Source organism: Adiantum capillus-veneris, chromosome 29 (assembly GCF_014529385.1).
Source record: "Adiantum capillus-veneris isolate H3 chromosome 29, ASM1452938v2, whole genome shotgun sequence".
NCBI lineage: Eukaryota > Viridiplantae > Streptophyta > Polypodiopsida > Polypodiales > Pteridaceae > Adiantum > Adiantum capillus-veneris.
In genome coordinates, this window is record NC_140959.1 from 83007568 (window position 1) to 83034373 (window position 26806).

Below are 26806 nucleotides of genomic sequence, written 5' to 3' on the forward strand. Positions count from 1 at the left end.
GTATATCCTATACACCTGTCTGGTACATAATGAAATAACCTGCAAACACATTGCATATTTCTTTCCAATTTTGTATGGTCATACCACATGCCAAACGTGCGAAGTCTCGATACAAAATTGAGCAATTATGAAAGTTGTGCTTCACATAAATACTTCTATGCTCATAGCGAACAGATATTCTTGCCAATTTACAGAGCAAAAGAAAGTCGACCTTGTTGAGCATTTACTGATAATCGACCTTGTTGAATTGGCCCCATGTACTGAAAAGCAGAAAAACTTGCAAAATGTGTACTGTGTACCTGCTTGGCTTGATTACGTTGTCCTTGAGATATACGTAAATAATGTCCTTGACATATATGTAGATATGGAGCCCTTCTTCTGGAATCCTTGCTTCCCCCAAGTTAGAGACCATGTCCGGTCTTGCCCTTACTCGCTAGGTAATTTTGCCTTGTTGGAGCCTTGTTCCGTTGTGAAAACATGATGGAAGCACCATCGTGCAGCTTATGACGGTGGTATATCGAAAGTAATCCCTACCACTTTGTGGCTTTGTCGAGCAAAATGATGTACCCAAGGCATATAAATAGTTACCTTAAGGGCACAAAGAAAGCGTAAACGAATAAAATAAAAATAAAAAGAATTAGTCGGCCATGCCAACATCTGTACCATACCCATTGCAGGCATTGCATGTACTTTCCTGAATGCAATTGGATAACAGTACCAATTGGTAGCAACCTCGAGACCGTTAACCATTCGTGCATGTTTTTCCTGAAAACTTTAGTCAAATACAAAAATTTTAAACCTTATTGAGATGCGTACCTCCCTTGCATGTCAAATGTAATCAGTAGCATTTGGATGAATCTTCCAATCCTATGACAAGCTGGTCGTCTGTTATTTATGTGTAGATTGCTTCCCGAAACCGAGGAGCTTCCTTGCCACATGACTGGCATCCGAATTTCTGATTGCATGTGATTGACAGCTTCTGAACACGAGATTGATTCCATGGTCATGATGTCCTGACATCATGCCGATGGCTTTGCAAAGTGGCATTAGCCATAGACTTCATAATGTAGTTGAGCTTGCCCTCCTTGCTTTGAAACCCTGCGGACTCGCCCTCCGTGCTCGACCTGGTAGGGATGGGCCCGTGGCACCCGCAACTGCAAGGTTGCTATCCGTGTCCTTGCAAAACTGCAAGATAGCTCGTGGGCCAACACCCCTAATTGGGGGTGGTAAATTTAGGGCAATAAACTATTTTGAAAAAAAAATCAATCCTTCAATGGCATGCTGCCACTGTGAGGAGGGAGTACAAGCGACGGCCAGCAAGCTGTGGTGCGCCTCAGTCGGCTACAAAACCGGATTTTCTCCCCAGCCCTGGGCGAACGTGCAGAGCCCATCTGCGCTCCATTTGGTGAAGATGGCCTGCGCCAGCTGCCGCTTACCAAGTCCCTCTGCACACGAGCAATTTCGGCCTCCTCCAAGCGGCCTCTTACCAAGCCCCTCTGCACACGAATTTCGGCTTCTTCCTCCGCTTGTTTGTCAAGCCGTGAACTTCCTCCGTTCTGCAGGGACCGCTTCCCACAGCCATGCACACAGCCTTGCAACTCGTGTCCTCCATAGCCTTCCTCGAAAACAAAAGTCATGCTTCACCATGCGAATCATCCCGAACGAGAGAGAGAGAGAGAGAGAGAGAGAGAGAGAGAGAGAGAGAGAGAGAGAGAGAGAGAGAGAGAGAGAGAAAACTTCATGCGAGACCTCCATCTCCGCTCTTCCATAGCTCCCCCCTTCCTCCTCCCACCTTGCTCTGATACCAGTGAAAGGGCAAGGTGACTGGAACATGCTAATCTCCACCCATCCATGCCCTATATATGCCCTTAGCCTTCTAAATATAGGGACCCCCTTGACTGCATGTCCGTCCTGGCGCTTGGCCGTGCCTGGTCCTACCATTGTCCTGACAATCAATAGATAACCTACTAAGGAAACCTTGATCTTTCTTGAGAAGATGGATTTTCAAGAAACACATGAGAGGTTACTATTAAAGCATATGATGCAGAAGCGTAGGGTTAGAGAGAATGCACGAGAGAGAGATTTCTCAACAAACAGACCATGGCAATGAATTAGATTATTAGCTTGCTCAAAAAGGCCTTAGAGAACACGGGATTAAGGAGTGCATTTATAAGTGTTTGATCCCACGATATGAAATATTGAATCAATGAAATTATCTTTAACACTTTAATTTGTGAGAGAGTTTTCCATTCAAGAACCTCATAAAGGTCCACCTCAAATTGTTTTCTATGTTCACTAGACCTACCTTTTCTTGTGAAAGCATTTAAATGTTCTTTTGTTTCATTTTTCATGATTGTAGGCACTCATTTAAACCTACTCTCCATAACTCTCATTCCTCCTTAACTTTAACAGTCTTTCGTGACCCTTCACCTTGTTATTAAATGGGGATAGAATATTTGGGGACCTTAAGTACCCCACCCTCATGATTACCTGACCTAGTACCATGTCAAATAAGTAAAGAAAATACCTACATGGCAAAACAATAAATAGGATCTCATTGGGCGTTCACTTAAAGATAAATGAACTTTAACACCCTCTTTGTAGCTCACAGTGGACATATGTATGAAGACGAAGTCGATGAAGAAGCTACCATGGACACCCCAGTAGGTGCCATATACACCTTGGATTTGCAACCACCAACTTGTCATTAAAAAAAAAAGAATGTCATCTTCAGTGCCACGTGTCTCATAGAAAGTTAAACTATAGTCCACACTACGTCCAAGAATCCCCATTTGTGAACCATTAATACATCACGTCCAAGATAATACAAGATAATGAACTTTGAAACACACCCTGTTCATAGTCCTCCAGAGTGTTTTGAATATGTCATGCTGCTTCCTTTACCAGATGCAATGTGATTTTGACCTTCAACACACCGATTCAAATACGGATGACTATAACTCCTACACATGGATCCAAATCAAGTATTGGGAGGTCCATTTACCCCTCACTACTATTCAAGTGCCTCTCTCTGGCAATCATCACCAAACTAGGAAGTTGGAACTAAAGCCATTTAAGCTGCCACCACGTGAGCCATGTCTTGGTAGAATCATTCTCACTGCAGGCTTCATAGAGCTTGCCTTTGCCTTTTTCCTTTTGCAAGGTCTTACATTTGGCTTTGGCTTTACAATTCTGAGACAAATGGATCTTTAGTTCTCTTAAGAACTTCGTCAGTGTCAAGGCAGTTAACTGAGTATGTTCTTTCCATAGGTGAGTTGGACATGTTGGTCATCATTGTCGTTGGAGGCCACCCTCTTCCACGATCAATGAGCACAATGGTCTTGATATAATGCCAAAGTCGATGATGTGGAAGCGTAGGGTTAGAGAGAGAGATTGCAAGAACCCAACGGATCACAACTATGAATTAGGTTATTATGCATTGACAGAGTGCTACCTTTAGGGTAAAGGGGCCAATATAAGGCCATTTAAAACATGGGGGCCAATAGAGGGACATTCAATTTGAAAGATATGGATTAAATGATAGGATTCACAGTTTTCAATGAAATTGATATGGAAAGATAGATCATATCAAGCTCTTGCCATTCCCAATGCCATCCAATCATAATTCCCATCTATTTAGGTAATATTTTCCATTTAATATAAAGGTGGCCTTGTCTTGGACCCCGGTCCGTTATTGGCCCCTCTAGCCTATACCTACTTGTACCCCGCCTTTGGGAATTTTCTGACCCAATAGCATGTCAAATAAACAGAATAAATACGTAGAGGACAAAATAATGAATAGGACCACACTAGTCATTCACTTGAGATGCATAAACTTTATAACAATTACTAAGATGTCATTACAACATCCTCGATGGTCAACCTCTATGTTGGGCCATTTCACTTGGATAAGTCTCAAAGATGGGAATAAACTCGGGTTTGGGTTGTTTGATTGTAAAAGGCATTTGTAGACTATTTTTAGGGATGCTAACCCCTTTTAGAGGGGTTGCCTCTGTCTCCATCTTTGAGGTTATTGTACACTTTTGTTGCTTCCTTTTTTTAATTGGCCTACCTAAGATCTGAGTCGACTTCTGTAACTCTTGTGAGCAATTATGGATAGTTAGATCAAGATTGTTGTGAGTAATTAAGGGCTATTGGATTAAGCTCATTGATTTCACATGGCAATGTCTTCTCTATTGTGATGGGGTGGTTAAGAACGACATTAGCTACGGACCATACACACACTCTATTATCATCTTATTAAGAGGGGGCATTAAAAAAGGGGGGGGGACATATTGTCATAATTATTGTAATATGTATACTAAATAATAACCTTCTCTAACTTGGATCATGGGTGATGCTATCCTTTGATGATCTTAAGGCGTGCTTTTTGCCTCCACAATACTTGAAGAGATTGAAAGAGGACTTTAGGACTTTGTCTCGACAAAGTAAACCTATTATGTCTTATGCTAACCAAGTGTTGTAGCTACAACTGGTATGAGAAAAGTAAATCAGATGAGAAAAGGCATGGAGGTTGCTTCTATTGATTGAAGCTATTTGCTTGACACAACTTGAAGACTTGAGGCATAACACTGTTTTTATGGAAGATAGGTGACAATAGATCTCTTACAATTAAAATCTATTCACCTTGATGGAATTTTATGTGTTGGTCAGAGAACCTTTAATTAACAAGGTGAAGAATCTTAAGACAAGAGAGACTCACATGGAGGGTTGAATGCTAGAGGGACCCTTTGCAAGCCAAAAAAAAAAACACATATGAAAGAATATAGACATGTTACTGTTTTTATCTCAGAAGGCATGTTGTCGCGCATGGCAAAAACAGATATTAAAAGTTGTAATTGTGAGTTGTGGAGATTTTTCGGCCTGCGTAAGGCCGTAGGGGGACGTGCAGATTTTTGGTGTAATTCCTTGACCATTGGATTGAATTGTTGGATGTTCCCCTAGTGGTCTTTGAACTTTAATGTGTGCATATGGGGCTACCACTTATTGAGTGGTTTGTGGGCTTTAACTCACACACACACACACACACACACACAAGTTGGGACCTCTTGTGGGAATTATTAGGCATGAGACTGGACTATTGAATTGTGGGCTCTTGAGTCTAATAAGACATGCTCTTGAGTCTCTCTCTCTCTCTCTCTCTCTCTCTCTCTCTCTCTCTCACACACACACACACACACACACACACACTCACACACACAAAGCTACCCAAGCACTTGTTGGAGACAGAGAACAGAGAATCATCAGCCTTGCAAATACCCACTAGTGGATTCCTACTTACCCCTTTGATTTTAAAAAAAAAACGGTTTCTGGCACTCTGAGAATTTGTACTGCCCTTGCAAAGTTCTCTTCCTCACCAGCCATCTTCAGAAAATGAAGGAAAACCAGCTAAGCTGCTGGGTCTCCTACCCTGACCTTGAGAACTCCGGCAATGGAGGCGATGGCGACAGAGGATATGACAAGGGCTGGATCACCCCAAATGGTGAAGAGGATCCTTTCCTTGTAGCTCACTTACATCTCATTGCACACATGGCCATAGACCGTGCCGAAATGCATTCCATCCTTGCTCAACAAAGAGATAACTGGAACAAGCTCTTCCAAAGCTCTTTGATAGCCCTTGCCATGGCCTCAACCATCTTGTCTGCACTTAGTGGCTTTGCCCCCAATATATGCTTCAGCTTGCCCGCCTGCACCATCAACTTATTCCTCGCTTTCATCATGATCGGATTCAACCACTTCCAACCATCTCAGCTTGCTGAAGAGCAGCGCACCGCCGCCCGCCTGTCCAAGAAGCTTGCTCACGACATCGAATTCACTCTCAAAATTGCACCTCATCTGCGGCAACATGCGTATGGCTATGTCCGAGAGGCGACAGAGAGGCTACATGCCATTGACAAGGCATATCCGCTGCCATTGACACCCATGGTGGTGGAGAAGTTTCCCAAGAAGGTAAGGGCACCTGTGTTGAGCAAGCATGTGGATGAGGATGTGGGCTTCAAGAATTCAACACAAGTAGGAGGAAATGGGTGGGAAGAAGGCATCGCGCAAACGCTGCAGCGAGTTGGTGAGCTCATGGTGAAAGGCGACGCAAGGGTGTATAAGGAAAGAGCTGAGAGGGCAAAGAAGATGAACTTGGCATGTGCTGTGGTGGGGCCATTGTGTGCAGGTGTAGGGGCAGCATTGAATTTGATAGGGGTAATGAAAGAGGAGGGGCTCATTGGGGGTGCTTTGCACATGAATGTGGGTGTCATAGCAGCAATGGCAAGCACATTTGCAGCATTTGTCGCGATCTTTTCACACGACGCACAGCTTGGGATGATATTTGAGCTATTCAGAAGTAGCATGGGCTACTTTGAAGAGATTGATGCTTCCATAACAAGGGCAGTAAGCTTGCCGGTGGAGAAGAGAGAGAATGGGGTGCTCTTTATGCTTCAAGTGGCTTATGAGCTGGGACATAGAGTAGAGGATCTTGCCACTCTTAATCTCTCCTCTCACAAGACAGCAGGAGCCTTGTTCTAGCTGGTTTAGCTCTGTTTAATACCTTACAAATCAAAATAGTGTAATCTTTGCATGTTAGAAAAAAGAGTATGCTTCATATCTCCTCTCTAACTCTATCTATGGTGTGTGTGTGTGTGTGTGTGTGTGAGAGAGAGAGAGAGAGAGAGAGAGAGAGAGAGAGGAAGAAGAGAATTTTAACGTTGTAGGAAACTATCCCAAGAGACCTTAAATCTCTACCCGACGAGGAGAGTTGAGAGACAGAGATAGATAGATAGATAGATTGTATTATCATCCATGGAGGTCAAATATGACCTATGGGACCAAAAGACCAAACATTACAAACGTGGGGGGATTTTGGGATATATCTCAATTAAGGACTGAAGGTCCAAAAAGAAGGTGAGATAAAATAAGATGAATAAAATCTATACATAGGGGGGTGAGAAGGGAGCTGGTTTGGGAGTTCAAAACTCTTGAATAATGGTTTTACCTCTTCGGCAGATTGCCCATTTTCCTGTTGTGCGCGCTTTTCGCACCTTTTGTAGTTTTGCTTGAGTTGTGCGGATGTAAGATCTTCTGCAAACCATATTTTGGTGTCTTTGAGAAGCCTTGATTGCTCAAGAAATTTGATTCGGTCCGCATTGGTTTTGAAGGTGTAGATTGCATTATTGGTGCGAGGTTCGTGTGTAAGAGAAGTGATTGTTGCCGGATCACACTGTACCATAGGGATTGCGGATTGGATGTGGACAAATGACTCGTGATTGAGATCTCCCTCTCCTTTCCAATCGCTTTTGAGCCCACCAATGCGAACATTGAGAGCGATATCCTCTTGCTGTTGCCGTTCACGTAACGTGGATGTCACGCGATCTTCGACCATGCGAGAGATTACCTCTTGTACTTGAGTTCTGACCTCCTTTGTGACGGTCGTGTCTACTTCTTCTTTTGCCTTCGTGAATTGATTTATATTTGCTTCAACTCCTCCTCCTTGCGATTCTCTATTGTGGCAAGCCCAGCTTCGAAAACTGAAAGCCTTTGTTTTAGCTCGTCATTCTCCTTCCGGAGGCTTTCGACTTCGGTTGGAGGCGGGTGATATTGTCTACCTTGAGAGGTGTTGCTAAGACTCCAACGAAACTGAGCTTACCTCGGGACGAGGCCCGAGTAGCCATGAATGCTAAGGGTGAGCTGCTTGGGTTGCGGTAGCCTTTTGATAAAGGCCGACCTTCTCGGAATAGTCACATGCTTGAAACGGAGACACCTTAGGTTGGAGTTAACGCCGACGACCTTGTGATTGAGGTCCTAAGGTAAGGGCAAGAATCACCTTCAGTGAAATTCTTAGGTCGGAGTCAAGGCAGTTGTGCTGGTCGTAAGGTAAGAGGTAAAAAACATCGCAGATTGACGAGGGCGAAATCAGGCAGGGCATCACCGAGCAGGTTGACGGGGCAGGGTCGCAGGCGACCACATAGGACCAGGTCGCGCAAGAAGCCGAGACTAGGCCGCGCAGGGCCGATTCGAGCACAGCAGGGGAGTTTCTTGAGTCGGGTAGGGGCGAGCTAAGGCTTGATGCCCCCCACAGGGCAGCCCCTCGCCCAGGGGGAGGCTGAGGAGGAAGAAGAGAGAAACGGCTAGGTCGTAACGAGCGAGAGAGAGAGAGAGAGAGAGAGAGAGAGAGAGAGACGTTGTGACGTCGTAGGAGCAATCCCAAAAGACCTCAAGGCTCATAGATCTATCCTAGGAGTTTTGAACTGATAAGACATGTTGTTCAAGAGGGAATTGGGATAACCTATCTAATGGCAAGGGTGGTTGAGAGGGGATCTATGGTCGAGGTAAGGTACAAAACGCTGATAAAGTGTCAAAAATAATTCAAATTTGGTTGGGCTTTGTGTGGTACGTTCTAGGAGTAATAGTCTGGCTCTAGGCTTTGCAACAATTTTGTGGATGTGTTAAAGGGTGTCCATGTGGGGGGGGGGGGGGGGTGTGTTGTGTAGCACATGTTTGGGCACGAGTTTTAAGAGCCATCATGAACGAGTAGATTGCGGCCCTGCCTTGCTTGTGATAACTATAGATGATTGTCATCGGCAAGCATCTGCCACTGTTAGGCTTAACATGATTATGTTAAGTTCATGGTCTTGTCTCCATATTGCTGCAAGAGGCCGAGTCCAAGAAAAACAGGGCTGAACAGTGTTGTTTAAAGGGTGCGTGAATGCTGTGCGTGTGCGGAGGAGGAGGAGAGAGACACAACACAAGGTCATAAGCATTTCGGTTGTTTGTGAAAGATTGGTTGTTTGGTCTGGCACCCTGATTATTCCTTTCTTAGCTTCTACATACTAGCTCAACTACTACATATATTCTTCATAATATAAAATGTTAACATCCAAGACCACTTGCATTGCAGCAACCTTGACTTTTCTGGTTATGATGTCCAAAGCATTCAAGAGAAGTCTTGTCCACCATTTTTGGTGCATTTGTTCAGTGACACCTATGTTTGCAAGTATGAACTCTTATGAGTCAACAGCTTGCAACCATAAATATCTCTTCAACGTAAATTTGAAAGAGGACAACAGCTAGAGAGAGAGAGAGAGAGAGAGAGAGAGAGACCACTTGCACTTGTTGCCGCCATCAAGCTTCCCTGAAGCTTGTTCACACCATGCAACACAAGAGAAAGAAAAGGTTGTGTTCGGCTGCATGAAAGGTAGGTTCCAACTTGCTCTACCTACAACAAGCGGATGTCCTGGCAGCCAATTCCATGTTGCCCTACCCCACATAGAGTTCTACGCTGACGCTATCAACCCATCTTGATCAAACATGCAAAATTTTTACATACTCCACATTTGTCAAAGGGTGTTTCGAATAGATGTCAATCACCAACTAAGTTCTTTGTAGTGCACTATCAAAAGGCTACAAAAATCAACAGCTCCACTTCACCAATTGTGGCAGGACTGAATGTGCTTGTCTAATTGCCACGTACAAGCAGACCAACCTTTCACCATCGGAAGTGCTCTGTACGTTGACTAGTGGCTGCTTCAAAATTGAATCAATAGCTAGTAGTCTTTTTAATTTATTAGTCACAAATTAATAGCTCTCATAAACCACAACCTAGATTCTAGAGGGACTAGACTAGTGTTTTTCAGGGGCTTAAAATGGTCCCTCTACAGCCACAAGGTATCCAAATTTGCCAGATAACATGGATCCTTGTGGCAAGAGTACGTTTGTGTGCCGAACATCCTTTTCAGTCCTAGGCCAGTACCTGCCTACAAATTGATCGCAACGAGCAATAAACCACCAAGGCTCCACAGATTTAATGGGAGGCCACTGATTACTGACCACAAGAAGATCCATTGAAAGTAGACCAAATTTGTCAACCAAAGTCTGCCACTACAATTATTCAACAACATTAATAGGCCTACTTCATCATTTATTGACAGTCTTGATTGTTGTTAAAGCCTCACCTGTCACTATTTTTGAAGCCAAACACATCACAGCTGGGTGAATGCATACCATTTCTTGACTGAGCCCCAAGTGGTGGGATCAACGAAGCTGAACTGGGTGAAAAAAAAAGGGCGTTAATCCACCGCCCAGGGTTCATTAAAGATCCCGTGGGAGAGGGTGTTCCAGACTGAAGTGTAGCTGCTTTTCGTTAAAGAATGCACCATCTCTATAAATTTCCTAGCATTTACACCCAGGCTAGCACATTATTCAAGTTTACAAGTGGAGAAATGAGGTAACACGTTTATTGATCCCATATTGACAGTAATCCATAAAGCTTCCAACTATTAATTTAATGCTGCATAATTCAAATACTGGATCAATCCCTGCATTACACATGGAAGCAAGAGGACCATATTGAGACGCAACTTTCTGTGACTAAGTCTTCAAAGAATCTATACTAGCAAATCACAAGAAACCTTAACCTCACCATAAATGTGACAAGCCAGTTCAAGGAATAGGCCCCTTGCAGGTATTAAAGAAAAGATTACCAACCGTTAAGTGCTTTTAAGCATTTGAAGCAACCTACAGCTACCATCTCTGGTTAAACAACTACAAGAAACTATGCCAAAAGCATTTGTGAAGGCCTCTCAAGGACCAAGAGAAAAGCAGTGCCGTTCATGACACAACCTCGCCTTGTACTTGATTTATGGCAACCTCACCTGGGAAGCACCAGCTCAAAACTTGATGAGTGTGTATGTGTATGAGTACAAACATAGGGCCACTCTAACTAAATCGACTCGCATTCATCCTCCAGAATATTAGAGCACCCAACTACAGCATCACAAGTTTATGACATCGTTTACTACACGATGAGTATAACAATTTTAATTCCCCGCGATCAATGAAATGGGGCACCTAATCACATCAAGGACCACCAGGTGAGGCAGATTCAGGATCTGTATCACCCCTTGTATCACCATCAAAGTGGCTTCCAAAACAGTCAATTGCTTGAAGCGGCACATTTTGGAATGCTCGAGGCTGGACCTCACCATCACCAGAATGCTCGAGGCTGGACCTCACCATCACATTTTGGAATGCTCGAGGCTGGACCTCACCATCACCAGAATGCCCTAGCATATGATCTTGCATAGAGTCGACAACCTCCATACGCACTTGCTGTATCATAGGCGCAGGGGGAGGTGTTCGAGCGAGAGTGAAACCAACAGGTTTAGCTTCTTCCCCAATTACTAGTGGTTTCCTTATTTCTGTGAAAAATGTACCTACCACCACCTGTGCCACCATGATAGAAGTAGTTAGCTATTAAACAGCGTAAACCAGGCCACAACACACTCCATGAGCTCACCTGAACTGGACTAGCTGCCATCAAAAGTCCAGCCACCCCTCCTCCTATCACACGACCATCAGGTCCTGCCAATGACACGCTCAGGCCTCCAGTTCTGCTGCGTGTCCCAGCGTTCTCTATCAGCAGAAATGAACCAGACAGGGATAGAATCTCAAAGCGGCCCTGCCACAAGTCACCACAAATACCAGAATGTTACCAACAGCTTACTTGCAGAAAAGGATAACTAAATTAACAACTTCCAAGAGCATTGCTAATGCAATTAATGTTTGACATGAACCAGTCTTCATACACCACAGGGAAGGGTGAAAATAAGATGCTTTGATCGCAAAAAACTACTCATCCAAGGTTGACATGTTCGAGCGTATGTTGTTAGTACGGTACAGAATGGCAAGTACGATGAAAGAGAAAGAGACAGGGAGAGTCTAGAAAAGAGCTTAGGATGCCAAAGTTGAAAAGGTCCGAATGGCATCTTTGCAGCACATGAGGCATGAGGTTTGAATGGCATCTTTGCAGCACATGAGGCATGAGGTTTGAACTTTGGCCGCATGGCCTAGAGCCTTGGTTGGGCCTTGTCCCATGGACCCTATGACAATAGAGGCCTAAAGGACCCAATTTACCCAAAACAATAGCCCATCAGGCAACGATGCACAATCACACTGACCGAAAGCCTACATACTAGTTTGGACGTCCGTATGGGACGGACGCAGGAGTCCGTTCGTCGGACATGGCCAAACCTATACTCATCTCAGGGATGGAAGAACAACTCCATGAAGAAGATTTGGATTCAAACCTCTGCACTAACCTGGAACCCACACTGCACAGTGCAGACACCCATCTCGCACCTGATGTAAGATTTACGCAGGATGTGCTATGACCAATTGAGAGCACGGCATAGGACCACAGTGATAAACGGCACTGCCGAAATCAGGTCCCATTGTATTACTCAGATACCGTCATCCATAAACTGCTACCTCGACAGTCACTATCAGGCACAGTAGAAGGTAGATGTGACGAAGATCTCACAATCCTCTTTCCTACCTCCTCTGTAATCATTCTAGAGTTGTCGCTGAAACCCACTACTGACACTCACCCAGTAGGAGATAAACTTTAGAAGAATCAAATTGAACAGTGAGTTGAAGAACCAAAACATGAGAACTTCAAAGGAATACAGAAAATAGGAGAGCAGAAGTTCCCCTCAAGATAGTACTGGCACCAACTAGCACCCCTTGTGGTATTTCTTTACTTTTATAGATGAAAAATGCTCAGACCAGCAATAATCGAAGCCAATCTAGGTGGCCATCAAGGTCCTACCTATTTCGCAGACACAAGGTCACCTCCAAATCCCCCAAGGTTTGCATGTTCAGAGGAGAAAAGTCCAGGGGAGGGCCATTGGAATGGAATGGCTTCCAATGGAATGCTCTTGGAAGCAGCCGGAAGTAGCCTTCTACAACCCTAGGTTCATGTCAGTCCACATCAAACCATTGGATCTAGAAACCAGCCCACTAGAAGGCTTCTTTCAGCCAAGTAGCACCTAGGTCTAAGAGCCCTATCCTCACTCCAATCAACTCCAAGAGGTATCTCTAACAGTGGTGTTTTGTCAGGTGCAGCAGAAGTGAATTATGGTGTATGGCTCAAGATGAGTGATCAGTGAGTGCTAAAGGTTCCTTTTACTTAGCGGAAGGGAGAGCCTTCCGTACTTAGAGAGAATGTGCAATGACCAAAACAAGAGAGTGGAAAACTGTGAGTGCAAAGTGCATGAGAGTGCTAGAGAGAGTATGCAACTATGACTGGCAAGGGCATGCACGTCCTGCTAGAGGCTCACAGAGTGCCACGCTAATGACTCATGCTAGACTATAGCAGAAGCATGTCCACGTAGTGCAAGTGAAGTGCGCACGTGACATCCCCCCCTGTTGAAGATGAGGCACAACTATCGAACTTCTATGTTGGGATTCTTTCTGTACTTTTGATGTTTACTGCTTTTGATGCATGCGGATGCATAACCAATTAAAACTCCTCCAAACACCGATATTGCGGATGTAGGTTTGGTGCGATGTAAACACCGACCAATCGAGTTACTAGGTAGACTTACTACTGTCGTAGAAAACCAGCCTCAGTGCTTACTCTGCCTTGTGAGCAAGTACGACCACTCGAATAGTCCTGTCGTGAAAACATTGCAAGAGAAGCTGAAAGGTCAGGGTGCTCGGAGGTATTCCCAAGGGTTTGTTGTCGACGGAAGTGGATGCGCACACTATGCGAATGCGAGTGTAGAAGAGGGTTAGGGATCCTATCTCCAACTCCTTCCATATCCGCATACGAGGCAAGTAGATCCTGGTACTCAAGATCTGGGTTCTTGTGTATCCGATGTCGATCTTCCTTCAAAGACATGGCAATGAAGATGGGAGCTAATAAGTCCATGATCGGGACTCGAAGATTCTTTCAAGAAAAAAAACCGGGAGAGGTTCTTTGGGTTCTTGGTTCTCGTTGGGTTCTTGATGGTTCTTGGGTTCTTCTTTAGGTTCTTCCCTTGGGTTTGCGAAGGCGAAGCGCACACACAGCTCTGATACCAATGTCAAGTGCAGCGGGAGTGAATGATGGTGTATGGCTGAGGATGAGTGAGCAGTGAGTGCTCAAGGTTCCTTTTACTTAACAAAAAGGAAAGCCTTCCGTACTTAAGAGAAAATGTGCAATGACCAAAACAAGAGAGTGGAAAACTGTGAGTGCAAAGTGCACGAGAGTGCTAGAGAGAGTATGCAACTACGATCGGCCTGGGCATGCACGCCCTACTAGAGGCTCACAAAGTGCTAGGCTAGGTCCTAAGCTAATGAATCATGCTAGACTGTAGCGAATGCATGTCCACATAGCACAAGTGAAGTGCGCACGTGAATGGGTAGAGCGATGTGGATTACTCTCGAGATTGATGACGCTTTGGTAGGTGTGATGTGTATCTACGCCCCCACTTTAGCTCAGGAGAGCCGAATTTTGGCAGTAGATTGTGAATGCATTGCGTGTGCATTCATGAGTTGCTGGAGGTGATTTCAACGATGTAGAGACCACTGAGGATTGGTGACCTATTCAAGCTCTATCTTTACCAGCACCATGTGAGAGGGAACCTTGGGACCGATTGCTTTCAGCAGTTTTTAGTGCAAATGCTTGGCATATTTCATTTGTGGCTCACACTCCACAATCATTGCAGTTTTCGTATGGTTTTAGAAGGTAGTCACGTTGTTTGCTCAAATGACTAGATAGATTTTACATGGGCGCCTAGGCAGTATCTCATGGTGGGACAAGTACGATTCGGACTCGCACAGTGCTCTTTGATCATGCCTAGTTTCTTTGCGTTTGAGATTTGAGACTTCCTCTACGCCTAGACAAGGATCGCGCATATCTGACTTGGTGTTACACGATGCTTCATTGTTTCAGATGATTCAAAATGTTTGGGCACGCATTGATCCTACATTTCTCACGCCCCATTTGACTACATGCATCATTGCGTCTTCCGAGGCTTGCAAACAGACAAAATTGCAAAGCGACAACAAGGTTTGTTCTGTAGGGAACGTGAGCTACAAGACCATTTGAGTTGCATGCACTGGCATCTCGAGGAGATTCAAGAAGACAAGTTCTTGGGTGAGCGTGAGGTTGATAGGAGAGAGACACTTAGTCACATTCAAACTACAAAAATAGAATTCCCTACCATGCTTCGATCTCGACATGGATATCCAAAGCGAATAGGATCAATGAGGATTTCTCTGCACACTTCCGGAAGAGTCCCAAGAGGACTTCTATTAGAGCCTTACGAGATTCTCTAGATAGGTTACATACGGAGTTTGATGAGGACCGAGGTCCTTGACATAGCTTCAAATTATTATGAGCGTTTGTTTACTACTAATCAACTCACTGTGACGATTTTTTGCATGCCAGAGAACAGGTTTGGTCTCATGTACAGCCTGTGGTTACAGAGAGCTGTGGCTACAGAGATTAAGCGTCACATTTTACCATTCGTCATGATCCAACTTGTCATATATACCAACGAAGTCGACAGTAAAAAGCCATGAATTGGCGGTTTTAATTGTCGACCAGCTTTATAAGTTGTATGGTCTGCTAGAAGACATCGTCAATGATTGAGATACTAAGTTCACTCGGCAATTTTGACATGTTGTGTTCGCTCACCTTTGGACGAAGTTGAGTATGTCATGCTCGAAACATCCTGAGTCCGACAGACAAACTGAAAGGATGAATTAGACGTAGAGGACATGTTGAGGACTTATGAGTTTGATTGAGAAAGGTACCTTCCATGATTAGAGTTTGCCTATAATAGTAGCAAGCATTCTGCTACTGGATTTAGCCCATTCATGTTGATGTATGGATTTGAAGCTAAATCCCCTATTGCGATTGGCTTAGAGAAAGTCAAAGATCGTGAGGCCCAAGATTTCTTGTATGATATGCAAGAGATGCTTGAATTGGATAAGCATAGTATAAGGATGGCTTGTGATCGAGCTACTACTTATGCTAATCAAAAGAGACCTCCAAGGACTCTAGAGGTGGGACAACGGGTCCATTTGAAGATACCCAAGGATTCCAAGACTATGCGAACTAGAAAGCATTATAAGCTTTCAACTAAATATTGTGGTCCATTCTTGATCACAAAGAAAATTGGCCAAGTTGCCTATAAACTTGCTCTTCCTTCGCATGTTAGTATACATCCAGTGTTTCATGTCAGCCGCCTTAAAGAAAAGTTAGGCGAAGCCGACACTGTTGTGCCTATCAAGGAAAATGTATAGCATGATATGCAAGCTTGAGTATATTCCTCGAGAACCAATGGCCATTCAAGATCATCGTACCTGTCATTCCCGCCAAAAAGCTTATGATTAGTACTTAATCAAATGGAAGGGGCAATCTGAAAGGTTTGCTACTTGGGAATCACTTGGAGCTTTGAAAGCTCAGTATCCCCACTTCATTGATGAGGACATCAATGGTTCTTAAGGAGGGAATTATGTTATGTCCCGCTTTCAAGAGGGGGTCTTGTCTAAGACACCGTCGGGATGGGCGTTTGGTGCCCAAGCGGACGTAGTGTGAACCCGATTAATGTGATTGGCCACTTTTATGAAAGGGCACATCAAAAGGCCCAAGGAAGTTTGAAACAGGCTCCTTGGACACCAAAGGCCCAAAGTCAAGTCAGAGACTGTGTTCACAATAGTCCAAAACAGCCTGATAAAAAATATGTTATGCACCCTAACAGCCCAGCAGCTGCCTCTTTATTCTGCTTGCAATGATCTGTTGAACTTCACCTAAATTAACATCCGCTAAACAGAAAGATAATTCTCAAAATGGCAAAGATAAGATAGCACCTTATTTAACAGCTCCCTAGTGTTATCACATGTAGGGAAAAAATGCCAGCAGCAAAACAATCACATTAATTAAGTTGTAAAAGCATTTTTAGACAAACAAGAAATATCAAAAACCTCGTATGTCACAGCACCACCAGAAACGCCAGCATGGCGGAGTGTTGCATTAGAAATGGCTCCATTTGCTGATAATACACAAACGGCCCATGGTCCATGACTTGTGAAAGTAATAATCTTTGTAGAGACATCCTGCATGTTGACACAAGTAAGATAGCAGTAAAACAATAAACAAAACAAAATGCAAGCAACCATTAGTTCAGCTACAGCCAGACCCTCCCAAACATGTCACAAATAACAAAATAAATGAAAAGTGTTCACAAATAAACCTTTTACATTCATGAAAGGGCATGGTTTCCTCAAAGAAGGTGTCTCCTGTCAGATAATACAATTGAAGACCTCAGAAAACTTAAGGTTGGTGCTACTCTTTCCATGTAATTTTGGTCCTCTTCATGAGTTTGCTTGTGACTTATCCATCACCAGTTTGAAATTGTGGCCTATTCACAGTCACTTACGGAAGACCTTCACTGTGGTAAGATTAGACACAATTCGATCTTCTAACCTTTTACGTAAACTACAATTGCTAGACTTTAACATCTCTGCCAAACAAGGGATCATCAACACTATCATTGTTTCATATTGGGCTCCATCACAAGTTCCCAGAAGGTAGTTTGCATGCAGTTTCAATATGTACTCCATCGAGCAATCACACTAGGTCCATAAAAAAACTAAAATGCTTGCTACTAGTTCAACAACTCTAACCTATCAAGAAAGTACAACTTACAGCCTCATATGACAAAAAAGCCACAAGCTCCATCATGCATTGTAGTAGCTAGATATAACAACATCCCACCAATGTTATCAAATCCAAATCAGCCTAATAAGACTTAAAATTAGTTCAAAGCATACAAAACTACACTGCAAATAAACGTTACTTCATTGCAGATGTCCATGGCCATACCTCGCCTGCATTGATTGTCAAGACATGCGGGGTAAAATTTTGCCCTGCTGCACCTGTAACACAATGCAAAGAACACTCTCTCTCTCTCTCTCTCTCTCTCTCTCTCTCTCTCTCTCTCTCTCTCTCTCTCTCTCTCTCTCTCTCTCTCTGTGTGTGTGTGTGTGTGTGCGCGCGCGCGCCTGCTGTGCACCCCCCGCCACCTGCCTCGCGCCCGCCGCCCACACCCCCAGCCCTCCCTCCAAACTGAGCCCCCTCTCCCTTGCCCAGTCGCCCACACACACACACACAGGTGCACGCACATACACACATTCCTCCACGCATACATACAAACAAGATGGAAACGTGAGGACGGTGCAGGCAATTGCATCCAAAATGGCCTCCCCCATGGCCAACTTTGACAAATAAGTAAAATAAAATACCTAAAGGCCAAAATAAATAATGGGATCACATTGGGCAGTTCACTCATAACTTTAACACCCTCTTTGCAGCTCTCAGTGGACATAAATGGTGAGACCAACTCGATGAAGAAGCTACTACGGACACCCTAGCAACAATTGTCATGCTGCATACACCTTGGATTTGCTAAACTCAACTTTGTACCTTAGAAGAATGCCATCTTGTGTATCGGTTGCCTTCTAGATAATTTGAATTATAGACCACACTACATCCAAGAATCCCCATTCATGAACTGTGAACACATCATGTTCAAAATGCTCTCAAGATAATGAGCTTTGGAACACACCATGCCCATAATCCGGCCAACAACAATGGATTTGGTGCCTTGCACTCATCCATAGTGCTTTAGATACCATCACACAGGTTCCTTGCCAGATGCATGTGCATTGAACTCATACCCACAAGTTCTAACACCGAGAGCTTGAACACCAACACAAGGGTCCAAATTATTTATAGGGTGCACTGCTTGCCCCTCTCTACCACTCACAAGCCTCTCTCATGCTTAAGGTAGTGGCGACAACGCTCTCCATGTGACTAGTAGGCAAGAGTCCCTACCAGTGTAGTCCTTGAGTCACTATCAGTCAAGGTGGAAAGGTACGTAGTGTACAACATGGTTAAGGTACGTACGGAACGTACTTCCGTACTGAACCACCTTTCAAGTACGTAATAGGTAAGTACCATTTGTAAAAAAACCATATTATATTAAAATTAAGTTCACAGAGCTTTCAAAAAATAGACTCATAAGCAAATTAACATTACGATAGACACACATGAGAAATGAGAGAGGAAAACAAGTGATAAAATCACAAGGCTTGCCTATAATTGATAAATTGGTCATATGATAAAATTTAGAATGCTTCAAAAAAAAAAACTAACTAAATCATTTGCAAAAATGTGGCCAGATTTAAAGCTTGCCTTGAAGAAAACTCGTAAAGTTGTAAAAGTTTTAATGTAAATGCATGCAAATGCTTCAAATATTATTAACTTAAAAGTCATTTCCATCTAAATATTAACCTAAAAGTTAGGGAAGCTTTAAATGTGCCCTTCTTTCCATGGTTAAAACAAAAGAAATTGGCTTAGCTCTTACCATAATAGAAATGCAAAGAGAGGGGGTTAAATTTGTAATCAAAAACTAAGCACATGCATCTTGGACATTCAAATGGCAAAGAAACATGACTGTCTATCATCAATGTTTTCATTGCAAGTCAAGCTAGTTTTGAATCAATAGCCCATTTTAAAAAAAAATTAAGGGACCTGTCGCCATCATCAATGTTTTCATGGAAAGTCAAGCTAGGTTTTGGATCAATAATCAAATTTTGTTAAAAAAATAAGGGACCTGTCGTGCCATCATTTGTCTGTGTGGCACCCCCCCACCCCTTGCCATGCTTGCCTTTGGGAAACCCCCTTAGCCATTTCTCACCCTCAGTCAGATCGTTTGTCTCTATGGATGCAGCCAAAGTATAACCTATCGCTTGCTCGTTGTGTGTGTGTGTGTGTGTGTGTGTGTGTGTGTGTGTGTGTGAGAGAGAGAGAGAGAGAGAGAGAGAGAGAGAGAGAACTTCCAAGTTTTTGTACTCGCTCAATTGAGGTGGGATAGTCCCCGACAAAGCATTATCGCCTGCTCAAAACTCAACAAGGTTGCTTTAGTTGCCAAGAGATGCAAGGAGAGCACCTCATCTGTAAGCCGGTTTGTGTGAAACAACATATACATAAGAGATTCAAGGTTACCATATTCTATTGGTATACTTCCTGCTAGAAAATTTCTGCTTAGATTTAAGGTCTCAAGAAACTGAAGATTACCATTCTCTTTTGGAAGTCTGCTAGAGATGCTATTGTCGCTAATGTTGAGTATGAGAATCCCTAAAAGTGAACCAAGCTCCCTGGAAAGATCGCCTAGAAAGCCATTATGTGAAAGGTTGCAAAGACATACATTTGCCAGGCTTGCAGGGAGAGAGAGTCATATCTTCGTCCAATCTGTCACAACACGCAAAAAGAAAAAAACATAGGCATCACTGCCTGCATAGGCTACATGCCCTCAATTGAAAGAGAGAGATAGATAGATAGATTGAATTATCGTCCTCGGAGGTCAGATATGACCCATGGGACCAAAATCAAAACATTACAACCGCTTCTTCTAAGTAGGGGCAGTCGATACACATCGGTTAAGGACTGAGGGTCCATCAAAAGAAAAAGAAAAGTCTAAGGGGGGGTCCTATGGATCAGGGGCTGGTTTAGGGGTTCGAAACTCCTGGATGATGGCCTTCCCTCCGCGATATACTGCCCACTTGCCTTTGGCTCGTCCTTCACGTACTTTTTTCAACTCTTCACTTTTGTGCTTGACTTGTGTCGGGGTGAGTTCTTCGGCGATCCAAAACCTGGTGTCTCGAAGTAGACGTGATTGCTGGAGTAGTCGGAGCCGCTCCTCTTTGTCTTTGAACTCAAGAATAGCGTGTCCACTAGGTGTGCTTGTCTTCCTTCACCTTTTCTTCGACTTCCTTCACCTTGTCTGTTGTGAGCCCGATCATGGAGTCAAATCGTGCCTCGAGCGTGCTAAGGCGCGCTTTGAGGTCATGATTTTCGTCCATGACCATGTCGAGGGCAGCTTGCAACTGTCCAATGCGATCCGTCTTGCTCGGGGCCGCAAGGACAGCAGCAAAACTATCCGGTACCCTTCCCAATGGTTTGTTGATCGTCGTCTTTTCCCTCGCTGGATTCTTTGGTGAGAACATACTCTTCCAAAAATCAAATGTTAACTTTAGAGCTTGGGTGAAGTCACAGAGCTCGGGTCGAACAGAGCTTGGATCGGACCGAATAGATTGGGTGAGGTTAGATTGGGCTTGGGTTGAGTGGGCGGCTGATGAGCCAAGCTCGTACCAGATCTTCGCAGAGCCAAGTGTAGCAGATCCGGGTCAGTGTCGTACAGCAGAGGTCGGGGCCGTACAACAGCCGAAACAGCCGTGCTATGCAGAGCAGGGCTTCAAGCTTATGAGCAGAGGTAGCGCTGGACTGAGCAGAGTTTCAAGCTTAAGGGGCAGAGGCCGTGCTGGACTGAGCAGAGCCGAAACAGGCCGCGGCTGTATAGAGTAGGGCTTCGGGCTTCGCTGGACTGAGCAGGGCTTCGATGTTGAAGAGGGGGGGCTAAGTTGAAGTTAACGCCCTCCCCAGGGCAGCCCGTTCGCCCAGGGGGGGGTTGAGGAAGATGTTGAAGGTTTCTGCTAGAGAGAGAGAGAGAGAGAGAGAGAGAGAGAGAGAGAGAGAGAGAGAGAGAGAGAGAGAGAGAGAGAGATCGCTAGCTGACACTCCTTGACAGAGCTCTATTTATCTCGTCCCCCTTCGCTCCCATTGCATCCTCGCAATTTTAAAGCAAAAGTGTCCTCCTTGCAAGCCCCCCCCCCCCCACCCCCAAATCGTTGCCTATGTGCGCAACCCTCCTTGCAGTGGAGAGAACCACGCTTGCCTTCACTTCCACGTACCGTCCACATCAAGCCCTCTCATGCAGGGCCTCCCCCACACATAAACGAGATGAAGAGAGATGCATGTCTGCATGGAGGTCCTGCACTATAAGGAAGTGAGATGAAAGGAGCGAGAGATGCAGCACGTCCAGTGGGTGCCACCCTGCAAAGAAACAAAAGCGAGAGAGATGGTAATAGTTTGTATCTTAGATTCCAAAAGAATCTTGTCAATTTAAAGAAAAACCATGTCTCCTACGCCAGCTCAGCCCCACCACCAACTCCCTGCACACACACCATCATCTTTGTGCCGAGCTTGTACCCCCCTCGTCCCTATCATGACCTCCGCAGATGGAGTGCTCACATCATTCGTGTGCCAAACCTAGGCCTCCATCACCCCTACCCTAATTGGATGGCATTGCACCTCTCTCTCTCTCTCTCTCTCTCTCTCTCTCTCTCTCTCTCTCTCTCTCTCTCTCTCTCTCTCTCTCTCTCTCTCTCTCTCTCTTCAGCCTCAGCACCTCAGCGCGCAGGTTTCAGTCAGCTCCACAGCGCGCAGGTTTCAGCCTCAGCACCACAGCGCGCAAATTTCGGCCTCAGCAACACAGTGCGCAAGTTTTCAGCCTCAGTACCACAGCGCACAGGTTTTAAGGCAGGCTGGGGTTGTTGAAAGTACAGGGCTGCAGAAACGAAAAGGGTGCAGGTCACTGGCGCACCCTCTCTCTCTCTCTCTCTTTATCAACTCAGTACTAGACTTCCCATCGCCGTCACCCTCTGCAGTGCCCACCAGCTTTACCGGCTTGCAACGTTCATCAAACCTGCAGGGATTTATTTGCAAGGAATTTGAAAACTGCAAAGCTCACAGAAATTGCAAATTGACACATACAGAAAGCAAACATATGCCATGTAGGCTGAATGGGGAAACATATGTATGCATAATGCGGTGCTCTCTCCTCTCTCTCAGAAAGTGAAACAAATAAGGCAAGACAAATGGCGGCGCACTACATGGTCACAAGCAAGAGGATGACAGCCATTGAAAAGGAGTTGAAAGAATGCAAAGCTCACATGGATGAGTGGAAGAAAGAGAAGAATTTAATTCTCGAATGGAAAAAGAGGGAGGAACAGGCGAGGGAACTAGAACGCAAGGAGTTCCGGGACAAAATTCAAGCTTTAAAAAGTAGCATCTCAGCCCTTCGGGAGGAACTCGACGAAACCAAAGAGGGAAGACGCCTCGAAGATGGGGAAATTCAGCCATCAATGATTGACGAGCTGAATAGTATACGAGCACAAGTCAAAGAAATAAAGGAGGAAGGAGAAATGAAGACCTCATGGGTGGAGGTTCTCTCCAAAACGCAAAAGAAAATGGACGAGGCTGAAAAATGGATTGAAGTTGTCAAGAAGGGAAAGGGCAAGGAAATTCCGACTACACCCGACATCATCAACAAAACACTAGAAGAGGAACAACGAAGAAGGGTACGCGCTCTACACGTGAGAGTGACCGGCCTAAAAGATTCAGATAAAGTGGACGAAGAGGTGAAGAACCTCATGTCCATGATGGGGGTGGAGAAGCCCTCGCACACACAAGCTTGGAGAGTGGGCAAGAAGAGTGAAGGTAATGGGGAGAGTTCAAAAGGACGGGCTCTCATTTTGCGCTTTCCCTCCATGGAAGAAAAGAAAGACTTTTTAAAGAAGAGGCCAACCCTCAAGAAAACAGGTATCTTTTTAGGAGATGATCTTACGCTCTCACAGCTTGCACATATGAGAGAGGTCATGCCAGAGATTATAGCAGCAAGGGAGAAGGGGAAGTTAGCTTTCTACAGAAATGGACGAGTAGTGATTACAGAGCACCGCTCTACATGACGGTGCGAGACCTATGGGACCACTCTCAAGATGGCAGTTTGGAACTGTAATGGTTCGTATAGACTTGATGTGGGGGCCTTTGAGGATAGCTTCAGAGACAGAGACATTGTTTTCTACTCAGAGACTCATCAGGCTCCAGGACAGTTGATGCCGCACATATCAGGATACAGATGGGAGACAGCTTGTAGGACATGCACCAGAACTGCACATGGGACTAGAGGATCAGGAGGTGTAGCAGTTCTTTTCAGAGAGGAGCTCCAACCACTATTGCGCATAGTTCGGAGAGATGATCAGGCCAGATACTTGTGGGTGAGGCTGAGGGCAGAGACTGGACGTTTCTTGTACATCGCCATATGCTATTTTCCTCCCAGCACTTCAGTATATGCTTCACCCAGAGGACAGTCTCCTTACTCTGCACTTGATGATGATATCTGGGAGTTCTCCAGAGATGGAGACATCATACTCCTGGGGGATTTCAATGCCCGTACAGGCAGCTCACAGACAGTCTTCTATGACACATCAGAGGAGATGCTTAGAGAGCTAGAGCCAGAGGAGTTGGGACTTGAGAGATGCTCACACGACAGAGAACATACAGAGTATGGGAGATACCTGAGAGAGATGACGACTACTCACAATTTAGCCATACTGAATGGCTTAACGACTTTCCCATTGTCTACAGGTTTTACTTGTTTTCCACATAGACATGGGTCCAGCACTGTAGACTATGTTCTGACACATCCGAGCTTTATCTCTCACATTCAGGATTTCACAGTGGGGCCCAGGCCAGTTGGGATAGCAGTAGATCATGCACTTTTAACATTATCAGTCTCCTTTGAGTACAATACATCTCAGGCCTCACGAGGTGGTGGACATACACGCTATACTTTTACACCAGAGACTGACTCAGTCTATGTAGAGGAGATACGTAGGCTTTTATGCACATCAGAGCCAGTATACACAGTGGAGGAGATCACATCTATGCTAACAGTGACATTACATGGGGCAGCGACAGAGGCATATCCACACACTCAGCCGGGGCAGAGACGTCTTTCTGGACACATGCCTCAGAACAACTGGTATGATGAGGAGTGTAGACAGAGGAGAGCTCAGATACAGCGGGACCTTACATTGGGAGTGATCACCTATAGACAGTCTCGCATTGCTACACGACGACTAGTGCGGCGGAAGAAGCGAGCTTTCTTGGTCCAGATGGAGCAAGATTTATATCAGCTCTTCCTTAGTAGAGATTCAGGAGAGGCTTGGCGTCTATTCCATGAGAAGTCTCCCCCACCAGTGATTACTTCTACAGAGATATGGGGGCAGTATGCAACATCTTTATACACTGTACCTGGACAACCACCATTACCAGACCCACCACAGCCATGTCCGGCTACGAGCACCTTCTTTACCACTGAGATGGTAAAGGAGGCCATTGACAAGATGAAGACCAGACGGGCACAGGATCATGAGGGTTTGGTAGCAGAGCACATTATACATGCTGGGGATTTGTTGGCAGAGATGCTTGCACGGCTATTCAACCGTGTCATGTGTGAGGGTCTCCCTGAGTCTTGGAGATTATCTACTATTGTACCTATCTTCAAGACAGGTGACCCCACAGTGCCGGGGAATTACCGTACTATCATGGTAGGACACACATTGGCACGGTTATATGCATCCATCCTCGAGCATAGGCTGAGCAGTTGGGCAGAGATTATGGGCATACGAGCACCTGGGCAGGCTGGTTTCAGAAGGGGTTTCTCCACACTAGATCATGTCTTTACACTCAGAGCTATCATTGAGGAGGGTCGAGCACATGGTAGACGAATATACTGCAGCTTTGTGGATTTTCGCAAAGCGTTTGACACAGTGCCGAGGGCCAGATTGATGCACCGGCTTATGGAATTGGGGGTACCCACAGAGCTGATGTGGGGGATCATGGCATTGTATAGTTCAGTGATGGGTCATGTACGCACATCAGAGGGGATATCCGACATAGTTCACTCCACCATCGGAGTGAAACAGGGATGCCCACTATCCTCTACTTTATTTGGCATGTATGTTGATGGGGTCTCTGATTATATTGACAGAGGAGGAGATAGAGGTGCTCAGCTTGCAGGGACATGGATCCCTCTTTTATTGTATGCTGACGATATCGTGTTGATATCAGAATCGCCAGAGGGTATGCAGAGACATTTGGACGCATTGCATAGTTTTGCAGAGGATAGTGGATTGTCTGTCAACCTTGGTAAGACCAAGGTCATGGTATTTAATACCACGCCACAGTGGGTTAGGAGATCAGCACCTACTTTCACATATGGTCAGGACAGTATGGAGTACACTGATGCATACACATATCTTGGGGTGGTCTTTAGTGGACCGAGGTTCACACTAAAAATGGCAGCAGACACTAGATTGACTCGTGCCTATGCAGCCCTAGGTGGTTTAGAGAGGATTTGTTCGCAAGTTCAGTTCCAGGAACCTCGAACAAAGCTCTGGCTTTTCGATACTTTGGTCGCTTCAGTTATGCACTACGCGGTTCAGGTTTGGGGACCGTCTATTGACAGTGCTGGATGGACTAATATGGAGAGACCCCTGATATCTATGATTTCTAGGCTGATTAGAGCCAAGGCCTCAGTCCCACATGACATCATACGAGCGGAGCTGGCTGCCCCACCTATGGAGGTTGAGGCACTCACCAGATCAGTATCATTTGTACACAGCTTATGGGACACCACTAGGGACAGGTATGCCAGGCTTGCTCTCGAGTCATCCAGACAGCTGGCATTACAGGGAGATACATCATGTTGGTATGCACAGATGAGCTCATGGTTTCAGAGGCATGGTTTCAGCATGGACAGGCTGCCCCCTTTCCAGTATTCTCTTGATGCACCATCCTTGGCTCTTACACGGATGGAGACTACTAGACTCATTCGGCAGGATCTTATCCAGCTTGATAGCAAGAGGACATGGATAGAACCATCACGGGATTTGGGTACGAAGAGGGTTTTCTATAGAGAACATCTTCTTCAACTCACGACAGACGGATTTGTCACACGGCCCAGTTACATGGACACACATCTATCTCATAGGTTACGATGTGCTATTGGCCAAATTCGCACATCTTCACACCAGCTTGGGATTGAGACAGGTAGATTCAGAGGCATACCAGCAGACAGTAGGATATGTCAGTTATGCCATGCAGAGCCAGAGACAGAGTTTCACTACATATGTCGCTGCACAGTTTACTATGAGATACGGGGACGCTTTCATTGTCTATTCAGAAATGGTTTTGACTCGTTAGACAGAGTCATGAGATATCAGGATCAAAGATGTCTCGGATTATTCCTACTTGAGATTCAGAGACATAGAGACGCTC

General features: G+C 45.0%; 4 protein-coding genes across 4 annotated transcripts in view; 2 read left to right on the plus strand and 2 right to left on the minus strand.

The window, feature by feature from the left end:
• The first annotated feature begins 5084 nt into the window (after window positions 1–5084).
• LOC147419490 (putative F-box protein At4g22030) lies at window positions 5085–6620 on the plus strand. The gene has a single exon (XM_086506091.1). It carries the CDS (start codon window positions 5395–5397, stop codon window positions 6538–6540), a length of 1146 nt encoding a protein of 381 aa, XP_086362217.1. The 5' UTR covers window positions 5085–5394; the 3' UTR covers window positions 6541–6620.
• Window positions 6621–6742: 122 nt separating this feature from the next.
• LOC147419491 (uncharacterized) lies at window positions 6743–8210 on the minus strand. The gene has a single exon (XM_086506092.1). The coding sequence runs from the start codon at window positions 7391–7393 to the stop codon at window positions 6890–6892; it is 504 nt and encodes a 167-aa protein (XP_086362218.1). The 5' UTR covers window positions 7394–8210; the 3' UTR covers window positions 6743–6889.
• Window positions 8211–10448: 2238 nt separating this feature from the next.
• Window positions 10449–26806, minus strand: part of LOC147419492 (uncharacterized) — a 61569-nt gene continuing 45211 nt past the window's right edge. Inside the window, exons 2-5 of the mRNA XM_086505310.1 lie at window positions 17666–17718; window positions 16765–16896; window positions 11306–11467; window positions 10449–11232 (exon numbers count right to left, since the gene is read on the minus strand). Coding sequence (XP_086361436.1) covers window positions 10867–11232; window positions 11306–11467; window positions 16765–16896; window positions 17666–17718 — 713 coding nt within the window. The 3' untranslated portion in view covers window positions 10449–10866. The remainder of the gene's footprint in view (window positions 11233–11305; window positions 11468–16764; window positions 16897–17665; window positions 17719–26806) is intronic.
• LOC147419493 (uncharacterized) lies at window positions 22791–24300 on the plus strand. The gene has a single exon (XM_086506098.1). It carries the CDS (start codon window positions 22828–22830, stop codon window positions 23428–23430), a length of 603 nt encoding a protein of 200 aa, XP_086362224.1. The 5' UTR covers window positions 22791–22827; the 3' UTR covers window positions 23431–24300.